General features: G+C 41.3%; 1 protein-coding gene across 1 annotated transcript in view; it reads left to right on the forward strand.

Annotated features, from left to right (window-relative positions):
* polrmt (polymerase (RNA) mitochondrial (DNA directed)) overlaps positions 1-22,271 on the forward strand; it is a 72,418-nt gene that overhangs the window by 18,402 nt on the left and 31,745 nt on the right. Inside the window, exons 6-15 of the mRNA XM_049588950.1 lie at positions 3,136-3,285; positions 6,236-6,403; positions 6,912-7,082; positions 8,585-8,824; positions 10,571-11,356; positions 11,691-11,813; positions 14,511-14,633; positions 16,569-16,748; positions 17,849-17,935; positions 21,231-21,344. Of these exons, the coding sequence (XP_049444907.1) occupies positions 3,136-3,285; positions 6,236-6,403; positions 6,912-7,082; positions 8,585-8,824; positions 10,571-11,356; positions 11,691-11,813; positions 14,511-14,633; positions 16,569-16,748; positions 17,849-17,935; positions 21,231-21,344 (2,142 nt within the window). The remainder of the gene's footprint in view (positions 1-3,135; positions 3,286-6,235; positions 6,404-6,911; positions 7,083-8,584; positions 8,825-10,570; positions 11,357-11,690; positions 11,814-14,510; positions 14,634-16,568; positions 16,749-17,848; positions 17,936-21,230; positions 21,345-22,271) is intronic.

Genomic DNA, 22,271 nt, shown 5'->3' on the forward strand with positions numbered 1-22,271 from the left:
AGTTGGATACAATCTGCAGAAATACAGATGAACCAACAGCTTGGAAGACAAACCAAGATCTGGGCGTCCAAGGGTTTCTTCAGCAAGAAATGCCCCCATCCTAATCCGCATGTGCAGGCAAAACCACCGAATGACATCACAAGAGCTTCAGCAGCAGTGGTCAAACCAAACTGGTGTCCAGTGTTCCACCTGCACTGTACGTGGCCAACTTTTAGATCATGGCTTAAGGTCCTACAAGGCTATCAAGAAGCCCCTGATCAATGAGAGACAGAGGTTAGCCCAGCGTCGTTGGGCCCAGGCACACAAGAACTGGACAGCCAGGAATTGGAAGAAGATTTTGTGGTCAGATGAGTCCAGTTTCCAGCTTTATCTTCCTCCTACTAATGTGAGGGTACGCAGAAGACCAGGCGAAGCATTATCTCCAGCATGTACAGTACCTACTGTCAAGCATGGTGGAGGCAGTATCATGGTTTGGGGATGCATGAGTGCTGCTGGTGTTGGTCATCTCACTGTCTGTGATGGCACATTGAACTCTACCATGTATTGTACCATTCTCGAAACCCACATGCTCCCTTCTGCGTGTGCACTGTTCCGTCGAGGTAAAAACTGGATGTTTCAACAAGATAATGCCCCTTGCCACACATCCAAGGCCAGTAGAACTTGGCTGCAGGAGCACAGTATCCAGGTCTTAGAGTGGCCAGCTCAATCCCCGGATATGAGCCCCATTGAAAATCTGTGGTGGATTATCAAAAGGTCTGTTTCAAAGCATAAACCAAAGAATTTAGAAGAATTAAAAGCAGTAATTCAAGAAGAATGGGACAAGAATACCCCTCAACAGTGTGAAAGGCTCGTGGGGAACATGCCAGCCAGGATTAGAGCTCTACTACGTGCCAGTGGCAGGACTACTAAATATTAATTTGATGATGTGATGGTTTATTTATTTTTTGTTCAGTTTTGAACACATTCTCTGTTATTTGTTGACTTTGATACCGACAGTGTTGAGAACTGACATATTGAAACTGTCAAGAATTTAGTTTTGTTAGTTTTTCTTGTAAACAATAAACAAAACAATATAATTTGTATTTGTTTGTATCTGTCTAATGCAGCCACACCTTTTGAAACACAAAAAAGATTTTTCCACAAATATTTCATGATAATATTTGAGATTGTGTAAAATTTTAAGGGTGTCCAAAAACTTTTTTCCACCACTGTATGACTCCGCGAGGGTTCCAAAAAGAGGAGCAGCTTCAGTGGTGTGGAATAAACGGTAGCGTCCTGAATGTTTTATGAACAACCCGGACTTCTCAGACTCTTTTAGTGACTTACCGCTCAGAGGGAACTCATTCAGCGGCTCCTCCGGCAGCAGCACAGAATATCTCCCTTTCCTCTAACGCCATGCGCACACAGGAGTAGGTGTCGTAAAGTGATTTTGTCATAGACCTTTGGTAATGTAAATCTACATGCCCCTCATGGCTCGACAAAAAACTATATTAACTTTATGTTAATGTGCGATTGTTACCATAGCATAGCATAGCAGCCTGTCACAGGTTACAGTGTGATGATTAGAGGAGAAATGGCAGAGCATGAAGGTCCAGGTGGGAAATAAAAACCAACTCAATCGTTTAGGATTTTGCTAAAAGAGAAGGAAAACATCTGCTGATCTACATATAGAGTATATAGATCCTAGGGGACATTTTTTATATTTTGGAGCTGTTTGAAGGTGTAATTAGTGGTAGATTTTATTTTGTTTAACTATTAATATTGTATACAGAATCTTAGTTACTGTTGTTGTTCACAAACTAAAGAAATTGGAGATAATTTTTGTCTAGTTTTTAATAAATATTTCAAGGCAAACTGTTCGGTTAATATGTAAAACTATATTATATGACTATGTACACTATTTTTTGAACACTGAAGGAATTCTAACTGGAAGAAGTTTCAGCTGTTTGCAATCTGCAATCCTCACCGTTAGATGCCATTAAATCCCCCTAAGTCTCTCACTGCTCCTTTTATTCAGTTTTTTATTAAGTAATCTAATATAATCACAAAGCTGTACTTAAACAATATTTTATTACAGTCCTTTTGCTTTATTTTTGTACACAGTTTTCAAACTAATCATGCCAGCACATTTTTCACTTGATTTTTATTGATTTTACCCCCCAAAGATAATGTGGTGTTAGCTTCTCTGCTCATTTATTGTTCTGAAGTTGGAATATTGTACAAGAGCTGTCTAGTGAGCAATTTATGTGCCACAATACCTTAAGCTTCGCTCTGGCTGCTGCCCATGCTCCATCTCTCCGAGGCCTGATTTACAGTCTATCTTTTCTGCTGTCTATAAGCTAATAAATGTTCTTACTGCTGTACTACATCCACTCATGCCTACAACCTTTCCAAGACGTGCACAGTTAATATGCTCTTGGCAAGGTCACTGTCTCTTTAAAGAATAATTGACTTTAAAGCACCCACTTTTAGCAAGAAATTTGGCGATGTCTGACAAGTCCGCTGCTTAGTTAGTCACCTTGTCAGTGCAAACCACTTTGATCTGGTGAGATGCAAGGAGCAGCGCGTTAGGGGTCTGTTAGCAAGGCGTTTTGATTGTGAAGGGCTGATTTACTAAGCCTACACGCACACATACACTCAGCGATCAATATTGGTTTTAGCAGACCAATTTGTTTGCTCGATTTATTTCCTATCATGCAACAAGGACTTCAATCCAAGCTTCAGGTCTGCTAACCTACTATTAAATGTTTAGTCAAATCTTGAAAATAATAAACATGTTAAGTTGTTTGCTCTTTTGCAAAACTGACCCAAAACGTATGAGATTGAAACTCTCTTGGCAGCAGACTGGGATGATTTTATGACTTGGCCTTTGCTGACTGGCCTGAAAGTTCTCTCTTTACTTCTTGTCCTGAATTGATCCTGTTCGATGAGGTCCTCAGGTTGTGTACTAGCATCCTCCTGCAATCAAATGCTTACATTTAGGTAGGTTAGAAGTGCTTAAAATTAAGGTAATCTTGCCGTCTCTAGAGGTTGAGCAGGGGCAAGAAAGTCCCTTAATGTCATTGAGTACGACAGAGCTGTTATTATTTATGTTTATGTCCTTCTCACTGTTGTTTGTGTTTGTGTGTGTTTTAGAGGGCAGACCACAATTACCCCAAACTAGACTTCACTCTGAAGGAGCTTCAAGAGCGTTTCAAACATCAGCTCAACGTGGAACAAGCCTGCACTATCACCATCAAATCTGTGGAGGATCCTAAGCCTATCACTGAAAAGATGGCCAAAATGGTAAACAAAGCCCCCTTTTGCCTCTCATCATCTTCATCACACTCTTGATACAGTAGACTGTAGGGCCGAGCAAGATACTGAACCCCAAATTGCTCCCGATGGCTTTTCCATCAATGTGTGTGTGTTAAAACCTCAGTAGCAGGTGGCACCTTGTATGGTAGCCTCAGCCAACAGTATATGAATGTGTGTTTGTGCTGGAAGAACAACACACCACTTGTTTTGTGCTGTAATTTTGCCTCTCGAAACTGCAAAACAATCCTGTAGATTTCCTGCAATGTCCAATCTGCTGGCTCACAATACAGACGTAGAGTGTTTATTTTGGCAGTTGTCTGTTTGGAGTGATTATACTAATATAACACTATTAATTTATTAATAATGTATTGACACTAGTTTATTTTTATAACTCAGGTTGTCTTCTCGGAGGGAAGTTTCTCCGATAAACTTTTGTATCATATGTATTTAGGCCGGACAGGTTAGAGAAAGAAACATCATATTCGTGTGGTGTGCCTTCTTTCCAACTCTGGCATTTACAGTCCAGCCTGGCTCGTCTGCCTCTGCAGATGGGCTACGTGGGAAGCGAGCAGGCTGAGAGTCCCTGGTGGTCAGGAAGCATTTACAGACAGGCAGGCCAGAATAATAATGTATTGTAATGGAAGCCTCTGGAGAGGATGCAGAGTCACCTCTCCATCCACGATCCAGACTGTGTCTCTGTTTCAGTCAGACTGGATAAAACTCTTCAACTGAAGAGTGAACACATACACACAGTTGTGCACAGAACATACGTTTAATTTCAGGCACATGCATGAACAAATTGCTCACCCATCTACTAATTCTCATTTTCTATGATTCAGTTAATCTCATGTTTATCACGAAAGCCAAGAAGCATCTTGCTGAGGCAGGTGCTTTTTTTTCTAGTCGCAAGCGAGGTTTTCTCCCCCATTCAAAACATATTAAACCAAAATATGCACCTCATTGTGAGAGCACAGCGGAGCACTGGTTTAGATGTCTAATTTAAAATAAAAAAAGGAAGATAATCAACACAGCTGAAAGATACTAAGGTTTCTTCTTTCTGGCTGTTGTGAGATGACATTTTGTGTAGTGAAAGTTATTGACACTTTATATCAAAGGATGTCATCAGTGCTTGTGAAATAATAAGTAACTTTAATCACAGTCAAGAGCAGGAAATTCACCAACACCAAATGTGAATGTAACGGCCACAGAACAAAGAGATGCCTGTCTTTAGCCACGTCATCTGGTGGTAGTTTGAACGTCCAGTTTGTTGGATTTAGTGGCATCCAGCAGTGAGGAGAACTATGGTGGCCAATGCAACAATGCAAATGGGCCTACCTAGAGCCAGTGTTTGATTTGTCTGTTCTGGGCTACTGTAGAACAACATGGCAGAATCTGTGGAAAAGGACTCATATGTAGATATAAAGGGCTCATTCTAAGGTGACACAACCACAACAATTCTTAATTTCAGGTGATTTTAGAACAGTTATACCATTTCTGCCAATAGATGCCTGTCAACCTACACACTGCACCTTTAAATATTTAATACTTTATGTAAAGCAATGCTAAAAGACCCAAAATGCCCAGTGGCTCAGTGGGTGGAGCCGGTGTTACATTTGCAGGGGCGGTGTCCTTGCCACAGTGGCCATGGGTTTGATTACAACCTGCTGTCCTTTGTCGCCCCCTCTCTCCCCATTTCACACTACTGAAATACTATCCTGTCGATAAAAGGCAAAAGAAAAATTATCAGTCAGACTGTCGTGGTGAAGAGGGAAGCTGAGCCAATGATTTACTGGTCCATCTACGTCCCAACCCACACCTAGGGTCATGAGCTCTGAGTAGTGACCAAAAGAATGAGGTCGTGGATACAAGCAGCCGAAATGATTTTCCTCTGTGGGGTGGCTGGGCCCAGCCTTAGAGATAGGGTAAGGAGCTCGGACATCCGGAGGCAGCTCGGAGTAGAGCCGCTGCTCCTTCTCAGCAAGGTGTCACTTGAGGTTGTTCGGCTATTTGATCAGATTTTGGGCATGTCCCTCTGGTAGGAGGCCCAGGGCAGACCCAGAACATGCTGGAGGGATTACATATCTCATCTGGCCAGAGAACACCTTGGTGTCCTCCAGGAGGAGCTGGAAAGCACTGCTGGAGAGAGGGATGTCTGGGGTGCTTTGCTCAGCCTGCTGCCTCCGTCACCCAACTTTAGATAAGAGGTTGAAAATGGATGGCTGGATTAAATATATTGGGGAAGCCATAAATAAAAAGGATCCATGATGAATTTTAGTGAATAGAGGTCAAGATGATAGCATCAGCAAACTAATTTGTTTATTTTCCCCTCAGTAAATCATATTCATTCAACTGTGTTTGACGTCCCATAGTTTGAGAACCACTACTCTAGCTTTGTACTTAAGTGCTATCAATCCTCTCATTAGGAAAGTGAATATTAAGCGTACTGTATTTTGCAAAATGTTAAACAATCGCTTTTATTTCTGCTGGAATGTGAGTGACGAATGATGATTAACCATTGATCAACTGTATACATCCCAACTGCAAACCTTTTTAATGGTCCAAGATTCTGGGAAAGGTAGAATAGGGTTTTCCTCCCCATAGAGTTTAGTCTTAGATGAATCAGTCTGTGGCCCGGTGTGCTCCTCTCAGAAGGATAGTCTGTTTTCTCCCTGTCATCTGAAGGTATCTGGGCCAAACAAGCCTAACCATCAAATACAATGCACGCTCATGCTTCACAATACCTGGCGTCCAGTGGGAGGCGGCCCTGCGATCAACTGTTTCACAATTTATAATGACGTTCCATGTGGTTCGTGCAGTATGTGATAAACAAACATCGGTGCAGCATTTCTCATTTTATTCGATACGTTCTTTGAGAGGTTTCTGGCTGGCAGTCGCTGTGATGAGATGAGGATGACTTCCAGTTGTGTTGTCCTTTCAGAGGAAGCTGCTGGCGGATCAGCAGGCACAGTGGAAGAAGATCCTCCTCCAGGCCCTGAGGGAGAGTAAGATGATCCTGGCTAACACCGACACCAAGGACTACAGGCTTAACCTTTATCCCTACCTCTGTGTGCTGGAGGATAGCGAGTATGTTGATATCATGATACAGGTAATACAAACCACCTAACCTAGCCTAACACTCAACCAAAATGCCAGAAGTCTTGGATTTAACAAAGACTTGTCAGTGTTTGAGTCAAAGAGATTTGATGGATGACAGCTTTACTTTACTACATTATAAAAAAAGATTTGCAGCGTTGCCACCGTTACGCTCTTTTGTTTTCTCGACATTGTTGTTGTGCAATACGACCCAACCAATCTGGGAGACCACAAAACACAAATCAAGTGGCTGACGGTGACAACAGCTGCAGAAGCATCAGGCTTTATCTTTGGCAGCAAAGGAGAGGATGCTTTGATCAGATACCTCTGCTTCCAACAAAGACAAATACGTAGGATGTGATGTTAATTCTAAAAAAGACCATTTTCACTTTGATTTCCCCTCTGACTGAAGCATTGCTTTTTCATTAAAACTGAATCACATCTGCCAAAAGATCTGCTGTTTGTGACAGAACTGTCATAAATGTTTTCTTCTGCGTGACCTGTGTCCTTCTCTTGTCCAGAGTGTTGCCAGCCTGCCTCCCAGTGGACAGTCACTGAAAATTTTAGCTGGCGATTTGGGCAACAGGGTCTACACCAAGTACACTGTGCGGCAGAAGCACAGAAATAAGATGGTGGGAAAGTTGGGCAACATTTACAACGCTTACGCAGACCTGCTGGCCAAAGATACAAAGGTAGAAAAATCATCATGTTACATTTCTTTACGAATATGCACTTCTTATGTGTATTAGTTTTGCCACAGAAAATGTATTCCCTGATAGTTTATCTGAAGATTTCTTTTGAATGCACCACATTGCAACACAGTAGAAATTTGTTACAACAAAAAGTGCGAGGCAAACTTGTTTCTTTGTTTGGGCGTATGTCAAAAGCTGTGTTTCTGACTGCGTAGCAGCTCTGATCCCAAATGATTCCAAATGCAATGGAATAACAAGCGACCATAATTATTACCCATTAATTGTATATGTCGGTCCTTAATAAATTGTTATAATCGTCCTTATCCCTGTTGATTTTAATTTTTAATAGGCCTGCATTTTCCGCTTTTACAAGTTTATCATCTCAACCACTTGCCCAAAAGACAAGTTAAAAGCTTAATGTCAAGTCCTGCACATAATCAAAATAACTGTTAAATTAAATTGTGTTTGTAGTTGTCAATCCATTTTCAGGACTCAGAATGATGTCACAATAAAAGCTATAGACATACTATATGTGCTGTACTGCACAGTGAACACTGCATAACCTGCAAAGGTGCAAACTGAAGGACCTTGCAGTTCATTGCAACAGCTCTAATTACATATGATAATACAGTACATGACTCTCAATTCTGATTTGCAAAATTAAATAATTCACAACTCATTTCGTTTAAAATCTGCTGAGCAGCTCTGCAGTTGTTGGGCTGAGCTGAGCTGATCTCCTCTGTTCTTGTCATGTCTTGTCGGTCTTCCATAATTGCAAAGCGCTGCTTTTGTTTTGTGTCAGAGAAACCAAGCTGAATGACTCAGCTGTTTTACTCTGAACTCGTAGATGTGATGCCTCTGTGAAGTTCCATGTTGTAGTGAATCAAGAATGAAATCTAGATTCAGGAGTCATGTACTCGTTATTTAGTACTTTGTAGGAAAGTTCTGGAGTCACAACACCACAGCCAGTATCATGGACTCTGTGTTCCACCAGTGTTTTGATGGTTCTGGTACATTGGGGAGAAAAATGCTTATGTCATCAAGACTGTAATGAGCAACAGCTCATTATACTGCAGCAGCTAGTTATACTAGAAGTTAGTTAAGGTGTTTGTTTACATGCAGCCTTTGTAGTTAAAATGATGCCTATTATTGTGCTTTGTGTTGTTGTTAGGACACCAAACATTAATCCAACTTCTTACTGGTCTGAGGACTAAATAATGTCTTTATTCTCTTGGATCATCACTTTTTTTAAGCCTCCCTAGCTGCAGGTTTTTGTTTTGGCTGATATTTTAATGCATGCAGGCTTTTACAATAGTTATTGTATGTCTTGAAACATGAAAGGTATCTTTTGATTAGATCAAAAAACAGTGCCTGTTTGACAATTTCTGATCTTGGGGATATCTCACACATGTCGACATGCCTTCCCAACACTGTATCTTATTGTGGTGAGTAATCCATCCATACCAAATGAAAACAACTACTTGTATTTCCTCTCCCTCTAGGAGTATTTCGTCCTTCCTCGAGAGCACTGGTGTAAGCTCGAGATGGAGCAGATTTCAGGACCTGTGCTGCGAGGAGGAGAGACCCACTGGCCGTACATAGTAACCCTGGAGCTGGGCACTTACATGGTGGATATGATGGTCAAGAACCTCAAAATTAACAGCGACATCCTGAACCCGGCTTTCGAAAGGAAGCTCATCCCCATCATCTATCACATGTACACCTTTCGTAGCACACGGCAGGTACAGTGGATTTGCAGGTCTTTTCAAGTTGCTCGCGGGGATATCAAAGGAGCTGGCTAACCTGGAGTTGGTCGTGATTATGCTAAAGGGTCTTGCCAAACAGACAGGGCTTTGATAACCTGGTAACAGGATTCCTGAGCATTAACCTAGACTACAAAAGATCCTTTCAACAGAGATTTACGTGGAAAAATGGTCAAGGATTATTTTTAAAGAGATCTCCTGAAAAACTAACACTGAAAAAAAAAAAAAAATTCAAAAGGGATTAAAGTTCAAACACAATGAGCTTATCATCATAAGAACCCTCCATCAATCAGATCAAATTATTGTATTCATTGTGACTTTTTGGAAATCACACACAATTAGCCTGATTAAAAGATTTGTCAGGCACTGTTGAAGTAGTTGCATAATTAATATTTCTAATAATATGGAAAGAACCACAGTGGAGCAGAAACAAAGGAAATACCTGAAAACACTTGACCTTCACTTTGGACAAGAATACCGTCTGTCACTCTAAAGCCCATTGCCTCGTACAGACTTGTGCACCCGCCTATTCAGTGCAAAGCTCCAAAGAGTTTGAATTATAAAACCATTTCTGTCTTGTGTGAATTGGCAGCGGGAACAGTCGAGCAAGATGAATAGGTTCCGGGCTAATCCCTTTTTTAGTGTCCCCTTAATTGGCTCGCTGATTTGGTGCCACAGGACCCTGCAGGAGGGTGAACCGACCGTGTCAGGGGAAAGAGGCAGAAAGAGAGAGACTTTTGGACTTGATGCACTTTGACACTGTTGCAGAATTTTGCTCATGTGTTTTTGTTTTTTTTTTGTTTTTTGTTTTTTTTTTCAGTTTTCTCCCATTACTTTCTTTTCTCCTATTCTCTCCCTCCTCTTTTCTTTCTCTCTTTGGAGGTTGGCTCATCAGGGGAGCATCCTAATGATTTTACAGCACAGCATGACAGTCTGACTAATGCAAGCAGTGCTGAGGTGTTTTATTTTGCTGTCAGGTTACTGTATCTTTTCTTGTGATGGTATTTATGTCGAGTCCTACATGCTGTATTTGTGAGTTAGAACTAGGACGCAATTATTCTGTCACAGCAAAGAAAATGGCCTAGGAAAAAATATCTTCCTTGGTGAACCAACCTGACTCCTGACCAGGATTTTACTCAATTAGATATAAGAAAAGCAAGTTCAGGGCGGCACGGTGGTGCAGAAGTTGGTATTTTTCATAGTGAGAGGGTTCCTGGTTCGAACCCAGGGTGTGGGGGAGCCCTTCTGTGTGGAGTTTGCATGTTCTCCCAGTTTCAGTGTGGGTTTGCGCAGGGTACTCCGGCTTCCTCCCACAGTCCAAAAACATGCAGGCTGGGTTAATTGGTGACTCTAAATTGGCTGTAGGTGTGAATGTGAGCATTCATGGTTATCTGTCTCTATGCGTCAGCCCTGTGATAGTCTGGCGACCCTGCTTCTCGCCACTGTCAGTTAGTATTTAAACTTCAATTTAACAGATGTTTGAGTCTCATCTCCAAATATTTATTTATCAGAATTACACTTAATTTTGTGTCATTTAGATTTCTGCTTCTAATTAAGTAAGTAAGTTAGCTTCTTCCTTCTCCTTTTTTGAACATTTAAATTATTTATTTTCTGTGACAAATGTCATGTGAAAAATGCTTCCTTGTTGATTCTCATGTTCAAAAATAAATTTCATTTCATTCATTCATTCATTCATTAAATTTTTTCTGATGTTTCACCCTCCAGATCGGCTTCATCAAACCCCACCCTATCCTGACTCAGATGCAGCAGGAGGCCATGGAGACCAAGTTGACCTTTGACTCCTACGTGATGCCGATGCTGTGCCCTCCCGTGCCCTGGACATCTGTCAAGTTTGGAGCCTACCTGCTGACACCTACCAAGCTAATGCGCTCAGTGGAAGGGGCCACACAACACGAGGTGTTGCTAAAGAAATGCCAGAACCTCCATGCAGTCCTGGACTCTCTCAACCAGCTGGGCAGCTGTGCCTGGAGGATCAACAAACCTTTGTTGGATATTATTATTTCCATCTTTAATGATCGGGGTAGTGAGAAGCTAGATATCCCTCCTCCTCTGTCAGAGGCCCCCAAAATACCCCACTTCGACCCCCATGATCCCACTCATACTCCTTCTGAGAAAGCCCACATGAAGAGGGAGATGATTAATGCCAAAAAGAAATACGGTGAGATGCACAGCCTGCGTATGGACGCTCTGTATAAACTGTCCATCGCCAACCACATGCGGGATGAGATCTTCTGGTTCCCTCACAACATGGACTTCCGGGGACGTACCTACCCCTGTCCTCCGTACTTTAATCACCTAGGAAGTGATGTCACACGGGCTATCCTTGTGTTTGCAGAGGGGAAGCCCCTCGGTCCGAAGGGACTGGACTGGCTAAAGATCCACTTAGTCAATCTGACAGGACTGAAGAAGAGGAGCTCACTAGATGGACGGCTGGAGTACGCTAACTCTATCATGGAGGACATACTGGACTCTGCCGACAACCCTCTGACTGTAAGTTTGTCTTTGTTGCTGTTTCCTGTTCATTGATAGCTTAGTCCAACCATAGATTTATAGGTCCATGTAGTATTTATTGTTATGATGTATTCGTTTTGAAGTATACACTATTACATTTTACAGATATACAAAAGCTGCTGCAATTGTAAATGACTGAAATTATAGATTATATCCCATTTCTCTCTTACTGGGGGAATGGTCAGTTTAAGCAGTGACAAACCCTAAAGGGATATGATATAAATATCTGTCCAAACACAAAGTGAAAATGCTTTCCTGGCAGTGTTTATGTATGCAGGATAATGCGCCATGTGCTTGTGTTTGCCTTTCTCAGGGTAAGAAGTGGTGGATGAATGCAGATGAGCCTTGGCAGGCTCTGGCCTGCTGCATGGAGATAGCCAACGCTGTGAGATCTCCCGATCCAACACAGTTCATCTCTCATTTTCCCGTTCACCAGGTACCATAAAGCACTTGAAAGAATTATTTATCTGTTTATTGAGGTGCACAGTGATTTAAGTCACACGCTGGATCTCCTGCCAGTGTGTTCTTTCATAAGATGTTCAACCAGAAATGTAAAGGCGAATTCATTATTTTTCACTCGGGTGAAACAGAGATGAAAAACATACAATGATAAGCACAGATTATTTTTTAGGAATTTAACCGCTCAGGTAAAATATAGCTCCACTTTATAGCTTGCTAAAAATAAGGTGTGCCATTCAGTCATGCTTTATAATGCTGTTTTAGAGGGCACATCAAAGTTAACAAGGCAAGACCTCTGCAGCCATCTGGGGCCATTTTATGTTATCTGTCATAAACCTGCAGCCCTAATCTTACCGACCAGACCACAGCTTCAGATATCCTGTACTGAGATACAGACCAAAGCCACAGACAAATCATCTAGGATAGTGTTAGTGTCGGGTGTATACTGGTACACTATGTGTCCTAGTGATGTGCAGCCTTGTGTGAGAAATTCATGAATTGACAGGTTTAAGCATAATGTGTGGCTAGTAAAAACACTGTCTACTCCTCAGGCTTTTGTTTATAACCTCGGTGTAATGTTGCTTTGATTTGGCACTTAAGAAAATGTCTCTCATTCATGTTACTTTTAGGAATGCCCACTTTATAAAATTCCTTTGAATGATTAATGAAATAAACTAAATAAAATTTGTGAAATTCCCTTTAAGTGCAGCAGGAAAAAAATGCATGTAATGCAAGTGGCAATAAGAATAAGAGCATTTAAGCAAAATATTCTGACATTAAATGCAGTGTAATTGATATGGCTGAGTATTTAGCACCTCCTCCTCCTTGCAGCTGTTTTGAAAGGACAACAGCTCTGAGGTTTTCACTCAGCGCTGCTTTGAACTTCAACCTGCTCAGAGATGAAAATTAGCCTTTCGGCTAAGTCTGTCACATTTTCATCAAACTGATGTTAATTCATGTGTACTGCCCCTGATGAAGAAAATAAATAAAGGAGAGGAAAAAACTAAATAGCCAAAGGATAAACTTGTGTAAGGGACTTTTAATTGCACTTAAAGAACGTCAGTGTTGTGAGTGCCCGTTATTTCTCCACACGACACAGATGCTATAGCTGCAGTCGAAACATCAGGGTCATATAGGTACATTAGAGAGACATTTAGGTCAGAGGCCATCAGGCATTATTAGGCTTTTCTAAAATTTTGTGAGCTTAAGATGGAGACATTGCTAATACCAAGATAAAGCTTTTCTCCTTTGAACAAGTCAGTCTGGTGGGCAGCTTAGAGTCCAGATGAAAAGACGTTACGAGAGTATCTAGCTTTGGTATCGCGATGCATTATCAAGTGGAACAGGATAGGAAGGCAGGATACAACGTTAGGAGGATGTTGATTTGATCATTGAAAAGTGGGCTTGTCATAACAGTGATGCCCAACGGTGTAAGGCTAATGGAATAGTACGATCTGTCAGGGGGAGAGACACAGTCCACGGTATGCTCCATGTGATGTCAGTTGATGTCTGCTGTAAAATGCCTTGCACATAATCTGAAGCTGTCACAGGTATAGGGTGTTTTTAAGACCAAACATACAATGGAAATAGAAATTATATAGGTGTGTGTGTGTGTGTGCGTGTGTGTGTGACACAAGTGTAAGTACTCTTTCCAAGTTAACACACTGATGTGACTGATGAAAAATGACAACAATTGGGTGTGTTTAAGTTGAATGTGTTTAATGTAAAAAGAAAGCAAAATCTCATCACTGTCATAAATGCTATTTATTATTGCAGTTCTTCGGTCTGTCCAATGATTGTAAGCGGTCATTGGGTCTGTCAGACTGAAGAAGTTTTCATGGCAATGTGACCGAAAATATTTAAGACCCACTGCATCTGAATTTAAGACAACTTAAGACATTTTAAGGCCTTGTATTAAGAAAACTTTTCAGATATTTTAAGACTTTTTAAGGACCTGTAGACACCCTGAGATACCTCTTTTCTCACTGTGAATCAATTCCAGCCAGCTCCCCTGTAACCACGGTATTTTGGGGAAACAAAGACACACCCAACTTAATCTGAGCTCTGTGCTTAAAGTTGTAGATTAATTAATTAATTGATAAGTGGATGTCATGGTATTATTAGCTGAAATAGGTTGGTACTATCTTAGGTGAGCACATGTAGGTGCATGGAAGGGCAGGGAGGTTTGCCTTCCTGGAAATAAAGTTTTCTTTGACATAATTTGCATTTGAAAAAAAGTAATATTGTAACACGTTAAGAATTGCAATGATATTGTATTGTGACTTGTGTATGGGGCCACTGGAGATTCCCACTCCTCACATTAAGTGTGATATTCATGTTGTGGCTTTGGACTGTGTGACATAGCAATATGTTGTTATGAACTAACAGCCTCAATCAAATCTTTCTTCTCATCTATTGAGTCGATGCTCATGTGCTTTATATTTCCGTCTCCCTTGTTCCTGTTGTCTCTTTCCTCTCCTCAGTTTCTTTGTTGTTCTTTTCTCTTCCACGTTCTTTAATTCATCTGTTCTCTGTTGTGTTCACCTGTAACCTGCCTCCCATGCTGCCCTCTCACTTCCTGTGCTGATCTTTGTAAGTCTTTCTCTGTCTCTGTTCTCTCCTCCTCCACATCACCGCTTTAATCTTTCCTCTCCTTATCCAACCTTTCCTCCAGGATGGCTCCTGTAATGGGCTCCAGCACTACGCTGCTCTAGGCAGAGATGTTATTGGTGCCACATCGGTCAACCTCATGCCCTGTGACTTGCCCCAGGACGTGTACAGCGGTGTAGCACAGCAGGTCAGCACCAGTGGGCTGTTTTTGGTTTGCATTGTTTTTGTTCTCTTCTTTGAACTGCATAGATTTGGAGTTGCACAACATAACTGAATTGTGGTTCAGTTGCAAGTCACGTTGCAGTCGCTCAGCTGTTAATATTCAGATGACTCACTATATCCCACAGTGAGTGACAGATTAAGAATATATTTTAAGTTTCTCACTTCAGGTCTTGCATTAAGAAGTGCTAAGTTTCTCATGCCTTGCATCAAAGTGCGGTGAGAGTAGACTGCCTCCCATATCCAGAGGCTCAAGGGGCAAGTGTGCCGACAATGCTATCAAAGAAAGCAAACTTGCTGTGAACCAAGCAGAAACAATTTGAAGCTAATTGTTATGTACTGACATTTCAGCACAGAGTGTGCTGAGGAAAAAAGTTTGTCCCAGGCCGTATCGAGGGCAGTGACTGTAATCACAGACTACATGGTGGAGTTGTTAGTGAGCTGGTTGGCTGACTGGAAGTGGAGTGCACTTTCCTGCAGGACACTATCTCACTGTTGTATTTTTTACCTCTGCAGTTATTGTAAGATGATCCTGTAGATTATATCAGGCCTGTGAAATAGCAGCTACCTGGATGAATAAATCTTGTTAACTCGTCAAGATAAGCTGCACAATAAGTAACTGTGGCAACAGTCATACATCATTGTAGACAGCTGAAGTAGAGCTAAAGTGATTAGCTTATTCCTCCATTAGTTGACCAACAGAAATGAAATTGACAGCTGTTTGCTAAGCCCTTTTAAAGCAACACTTGCCAATATATTTTCTGACTCAAGCTTCTAAACTGTGAGTATTTGCTGCTTCACTTTTCTTATTTTGGTGATTTAGACTAAGTCACACTAAAATAGACACTGGATAGCATCACATTGGGTTTTAGGAAACTGGTCAACATTTTCAGCACTTTTACTCTGATAATACGTATGTGGGAAAGCATTAAAATATCCTCTAAAAGACATGTTTTGAACAGTGGCTGTTTGACGTTTGCATGTATGTTTATTCTGCACCTGGGGTCAAATTACAGAAACTTCCTATCTTAAGTCTTACATTCTGAGTTAGGATAGGAAGAGTCTAAAATATGATTTTTCCCAATATGTTACTAGAGAAGCAAATCCAAACTAACTTTAGGAGTCTATCTATCTTATCTCACTTCATTCTATCTTTTCTCAAGTAAGAAAAACCTAAATACTCAATCCAACCTTCCTCCTCAAGTGTTACTGTTACCTAGCAACCAACGCCACTTTTCTCATGTCACCAAGCTAACGCCGTAACTCTCTTTGTCTCAGTGAAACATACAAAAATCGAGCAAAAACAATGGGCACTTAAATTTAACACAGATGACTTATGAGCTCACTGAATCTGACATACTGAACTCTTACTGAAGTTAACTCTGGGCTTGTGGATGTCCTATACGACATACCATTACTAATGATGAATATTCCTATAACGCTGCATGCGAGGGAGAAACTTAGGACTGTAATTAGCCCAGAGGCTAACGTTAGCCATCCCCCAACCTCTCCAGAGCCTAATTAGCCCTTCTCAATGAATGAGTTACGACATTTCGTTTGTTGTATAAAAGCAATAAAAGAGCAGCTGTATGGATTAAACATGTTGGCTAACACTACCTGATGGCAAAGTGAAGGTTAGGACAACTTAATGACCATCCTAATGTTAGGAGATTTTAAAATTTTGGGAAATTAGGATGCTGGTGTAATAAACCTTTGTTATCTTAAGTTTGTATAGAAACTTAAGAGCTGTTTATCTGTAATGGCTTTTTTCCTAAATCAGGGTTTATCCCTAATTACCATGGTTACCAAAGGGTTATGATAGGATCTGCAGGTTGATAAGTTTCTGTAACAAGTCTGTAAATTTAACTTCTGTATTTTACTTTGACATGTCCATGTGTTTTAGGTTGAGGAGTTCCGAGCGCGGGATGCAGCAAGCGGTTTGAAGATCGCCCAGGTCCTGGAGGGCTTCATCAGCAGGAAGGTGGTCAAACAGACGGTGATGACTGTGGTATACGGGGTCACACGCTACGGAGGACGCCTCCAGATAGAGAAAAGACTGAAGGAGATTGATGAGTTCCCCAAGGTACTGTAGCAGTGGTGGATAGGGGGCTTCCCTCGCACTGCATACTGTTTTATTTTTAGCATTGTATCAGCGTGGTGTGGGAGAGTAGCCATTTAGCACAGGATCTCCCCTATATGGGGCTCCCGTTACGTCTTCCTCTCAGGCTATACATTATTATACACACACTGAGTCCAGAAGGACTCATAATGAAGTATGGGGTCTTTTCTGCTGAGGTCTGTCCTCCTTGGATGTTATTGCTCCATTGTATCCTGCATGAAGGCATTCATCACGCAGTTGACAGTAGCTACATACGGTATAATTTCAGCACATTTGATTGCACACCCAAAGGGATTTCACTAGCTTTGACCTTGATTTTAAGAGTCCCACCACATTGTCTCCAAGTGAGCTGCTTGGAGCAAGAACAGAAGCTTTTAAAGCCTCTTTTAATTGAGTTTATTTATGTGTTATCTTATTGCAGTGGAATCAGATATTGCTCGGTTGTATCAGCAAGGCCAGGAGCGTAATACAACAACAGATATATTTGATATCCTTTACACAGTCGTTATGCATCTATTTTTAGTTCAGAACCATTGCACTTCGATTTGGTTGAACAGAAATGGTTCTTAGACGGGCACACCCAGTCTGTCAAACGACACCGCGGCAGGAGAATGGAGGCATTTAATCTTCTTACAGCTCTGTAGTGCCTATTATCTGTCAAATAGCTATATAGTTCCTCACAATAGTTGGAGTCAATCTCATTGTCTGTGTCGATGGGATCGGCACGATCCTGCTGCCAGTTAATCTACCATCTTCCAGCCAGAGGATTGTGCTAAATGACTTCTTCATAATGCCCCTAATTGTTTAAACAGGGAGTTAGTGGGAAGCGTGATTGTGAGTAATTACAGGGGGGTGGGTAGGGGGGGATGAGGAGGCTCCAAACCTATTGCTGCAATGATATAAGAAATATACCATGCTCATTCATTATCATTTATAACTCCAATATATATTTAATCTCTAAATATAAATAAGCGAAAAAAATGTTTTAATGAGAGAACGCAATGGAGCGAAAAACATCATGTGTGTCGAAAAAATACACCAACAATCATGTGTTGTGTTTCCAGGAACATATATGGGATGCTTCTCATTACCTGGTGCGAATGGTGTTCAGTGGCTTGAAGGAGATGTTTACAGGAACCAGAGAGATCCAGGTGGGTCCATCACACCTACATAAAGTCACATACATACATTTTTTTGTCCAGCAGATCACCACCAATGTAAATTCACACTTGTGTGTTATTTATTATATGACAGGGCTGACATTCAGTAAAAATATTGTCTAAAAACTACAGTTGCTCCTCTTGTTGTCACAAAAATCTACACTAGGGCTGGCATGATATCAGATTTTCCCTACATGATTATCGTGGCCAAAAGAGGTCACAAAAACAATATTATTGCACTATCTGTAGAAAATAAGTACAGAAAACAAATTATGCTATCAGGCAAATTAATCTTTAACTTTGATTATTGTGCATTTTGTATCTTTTTGGCAAATGAATCACACTCAAAATACAGTAATTGGGACAGTTGGTAACCATAACTGTACAAAAATCATACAAAAACAGAAATTACACTTAATGGAGAGTGAAAACAACCAAGTGGTGTTGGGAGAGGAGTCAAAGCAAGAATGGAAGTACATGGAAATGATCTGAGAGGCGCTGGATTATTTATGTGATATTATCATGAGTGTATTGGTAACATGATATCACATGATATTTTATTTTTAAATATTTTGGCTATTTTTACATAGTAATTTCTCAATACTAATTTCTCAAGAAAATCCTCAAGAAATTTTCTACAAAGGACTATGTGTGTAGTTTGGTACTTATTATGGCGAAAATAGAGCCAGTGGTCAACTAATGCACTTAAACTTAATTAATTCCAATTAATTGCAAGTGTAACCTAGAGAGACATTAGTGCACAGCAGGTCAGCTAATCATGCAAAATTATTCAAGTTCTCTACAGACAAATACACAGATCAACATATATGGAGAGTAAAGGTTCCAATAATGAATAAATATTATATTTTGTTTACATGGAATACGTAAGTGCTATATAGTAGGCAACTGGACTTGCTTGCGTTTCTTGAAGACGTTTCACCTCTCATCCAAGAAGCTTCTTCAGTTCTAAATGACTGGTACAAAGTTGCAGGCTATAAACCCTGTGTGGGTGGGAACCCTTGCAGAGTCGTAGGGGTCACGTGAGCTCTTAGTTTCAGAGTCGTTAAGGTCACAATGTGAGTCGTTGACCCACCTGGCCACCATGTTGGTTGTTAGGGTCAGGTGGGATAACCATGACCTGGATGACTGAGAATCTTCACCGACCAGTTTACATGGAATAGTTGTTTTTCAAGTATATTTGTCTTTAAATCCACCTCAAACTAAATCATAGTAAGATAACCTAGCTAATAGAACTTGTCCTGTAACTAAAGGGCCAGTGTGTAATATTTAGGGGGATTTAGTGGTATCTAGCGGCGAGGATTGCAACCAGCTGAAGCTTCTCCTGGTTAGAATTCTTTGATTGCCAGTTGTTAGGAGGTTTTGCCAGATTATCCACAGAGGTTTCTTCCTCTCCAAGTAAATGGATCATGTGATTAAAACAGGTAAAAACACTGAATAAAGTAGTTTCGCATTACAAATCAGTGTCTGCCAGATGCTGTTTGGCATGTTGGGGATCAGCAGCTCACTCACTACATGCTGATGTGTGCGCTACTATTTTCTCTGATAACTTAAGATCCAGACCTTCAGGAGATTTTCACTGGGAGCCAAATTATCTAGAGAGGTCTCTTCCTCTCCATAACAATGGTGCTTTAACATGGTACAGACACAGTGATTTAAACTGGCAAAAACACTGAATAAAGCAGTTTCACATTAAAAATCAGTGTTTCTCCAACGCTGTTTGTCACAGATGGGCTTTTCAATGCAGTGGCCAATTCAAAAATGTAAATGGCCCTATGTGGAGCCAGCGTTTGGTTTGACTGTTCTAGGCTACTGTGGGAAATATGGCTGTGCATCATGGTGAGCTACATAAATGAGGACCTGCTCCCTATGTAGAGCTCATTCCAAGGTAACAAAAACACAACAATTCTGATTTTTAGGTGATTATACACTAAAGAAAATGCACTGAAAATATAATATTCCATTTCTGCCAGGATATCCCCCTCAGTCCTTCACACTGGACCTTTAATAAAACATTTTATTGTCTTTTCCAGTTAACTTAGGAAAGACCTGTAGAATAAAACGTGGTGTCTGACGGCTGACCTACTACTCCACATAGGATGATATTTTATTTTTATTAATGGCTTGTTTACTTCACTATTACCCTGACAACGGCACCCATTCATCACATAGACTCCATTTATAGATTAAGGACGTGCACCTGCTGGGGGATTGTATATTATCTCCACAGGCAGAGAGGAGTCTGGCGAGCAAATAGAAACACCACCCACTGCTGGTGTGTGTGTGTCCTTTGGGGAATGTGTAGGGATGGCCCAGTCTGCGATGAAAAATCCCCTTCCCATCATACCTTGGTGCCGACCTGATGCTTGTGTGTGAGTGTGTGTGTGCGCACCTGCTGCTTTTAAATAGGTCACATCCTCTGGTGTTTCACAGCAGCGAGTTGAAGTATGAGTGAGAGCGAGGTAGCTGATCAATCCCTGGTGCTGTCATCCCTGACCTCTCCTACGCTCTCTGTACATTTCCCATTTATTCTGTCAACACTGCTATTCATTCTCTTCAAACTGCTCCCACTGTCTGCCTACTCTTCACTCTCTGCCTCTTATCAATCTATTGATTGATCAGTCAACCTCTCCAGCTACCCAGCTAATCTCACTCCCATTTCTTTGCTTTCATGCTATCTTCATTTCATTGTGCCTGAGAATATAAGGAGGGAGGTGATGATGAATGGAGGCAGCTTTAGGCCAGACTGCTGCCTCAAGTTGTTAGGACTTATATAGCTTTCTTACAGCTCCCTGTGTGCCTGCATGTGCGAGGAAGCACTATAATAAGGCTTCTATTCTTGGACATAAACTGTGCCAGACACTTATGCAAACATCACTGTAATTTTTAGAATGAAGCAACAAATCCTCACCTGTTCCTTGGCAAGTTTGCAACAATTGTCTGCTGCTCCAGGAAGTAGAACATCAGACCTAAATGCATAGATCATCTGTGACACTGTGGAGAGAAAGTTCCTATTTTGTGTGTGTTGTTCCACATGCACCACAGGGTCTTTTTATTTGTAGCCTGATTTATTAAATCCACCACCCAACTGTCCAAATTCACTGATTTGAACTGGATTGCTCTGCTGTCCACATACACACTCTTACAAACACAACAAATAGGCAGACTCACACTCTTGATTGGTGAAGGGCTTTGGATATTTTCTGAGTATGCTTCTCAATCTAGTGTGTGCCCTCGATTCACCTCTGCTGGCATCTATGTGTTGCAGGATTGGCTGACGGAGAGCGCCAGGCTCATCTCCAAGTCTGGCCACACTGTGGAGTGGGTGACACCCCTGGGTTTACCCATAATTCAACCCTACCACCGCACACGCCACCAAGTGGTAAGTTTCATACTAAGGAATATGTGGGGGTTCACCAGTAGGCTCTTTAACAGGGTTGCTCCCAATTAAGAATTTTCCTAGTCAACCAATAGTCGTCATTTAGGGCCATTAGTCGACTAGTCACCTGCATGTTTATGATATAAAGGTAGTTATTAAATGATATATTGTGGGCGGGGCAACACAATGGTTTGAGTTGAAGGTGTGAGAAAGAATAGTATCAGTAACATTGTTAACACTGTGCTACATTACAGAGAAATACAAAACCGTACTAATGAACCTTCATTAATATAGGCCTATATTTTATCTACAAGTGCACGTCACACACTGAGCGAGCCGCCTGTTAATGACGCTGTGGGCTAATGGGCATGTAGCTACTTCCATGTTTCAGATGATACGTCATGTTTGTAGTCGACCAATGAAGATGAGTTCACATATCACCTTGGGTTCGTCCTTCACCTTCTCAAAATGATCCCACACTTTGGATTTCCTGCCCGACATGTTATTAACTAGCCTGTGGAATAACTGCAGGTACCAGCCCTGGAAATTAGGGGCCGTACACATGCCACGTCTTTAACCGCCAGGAAAACACGAGGTCGGGCGCTGGGTGCTACTCCTGTGCCTTTTTGTGCCAGCTTTCAACAGCACAGCAGCAGCTTGTGTCTGAGATTGCTAAGCAACCTTAACAAGCATCGTATAATCTGTTTACCTAAAATCCTGAGTGCAGAGCTGATCTTCAGGCACTGTTTATAAGTGTGTGGGACAGATGTAAAGCTCTCGGTAACCGTGCACTAAAATGATGAACTTTTCCGTATTTATCAGACTGAATATTTACAGAAGAAGGGAAAGATATCTGTCGGCTGTGATTGGTTTGTAACGTGACTCCTTTCTGACTGCTGAGCGTGGCCTCTTCCTGTGTCTGTCCTTTCA

The sequence above is a fragment of the Epinephelus fuscoguttatus genome, linkage group LG10 (assembly GCF_011397635.1).
Source record: "Epinephelus fuscoguttatus linkage group LG10, E.fuscoguttatus.final_Chr_v1".
Taxonomy (NCBI): Eukaryota; Metazoa; Chordata; class Actinopteri; order Perciformes; family Serranidae; genus Epinephelus; species Epinephelus fuscoguttatus.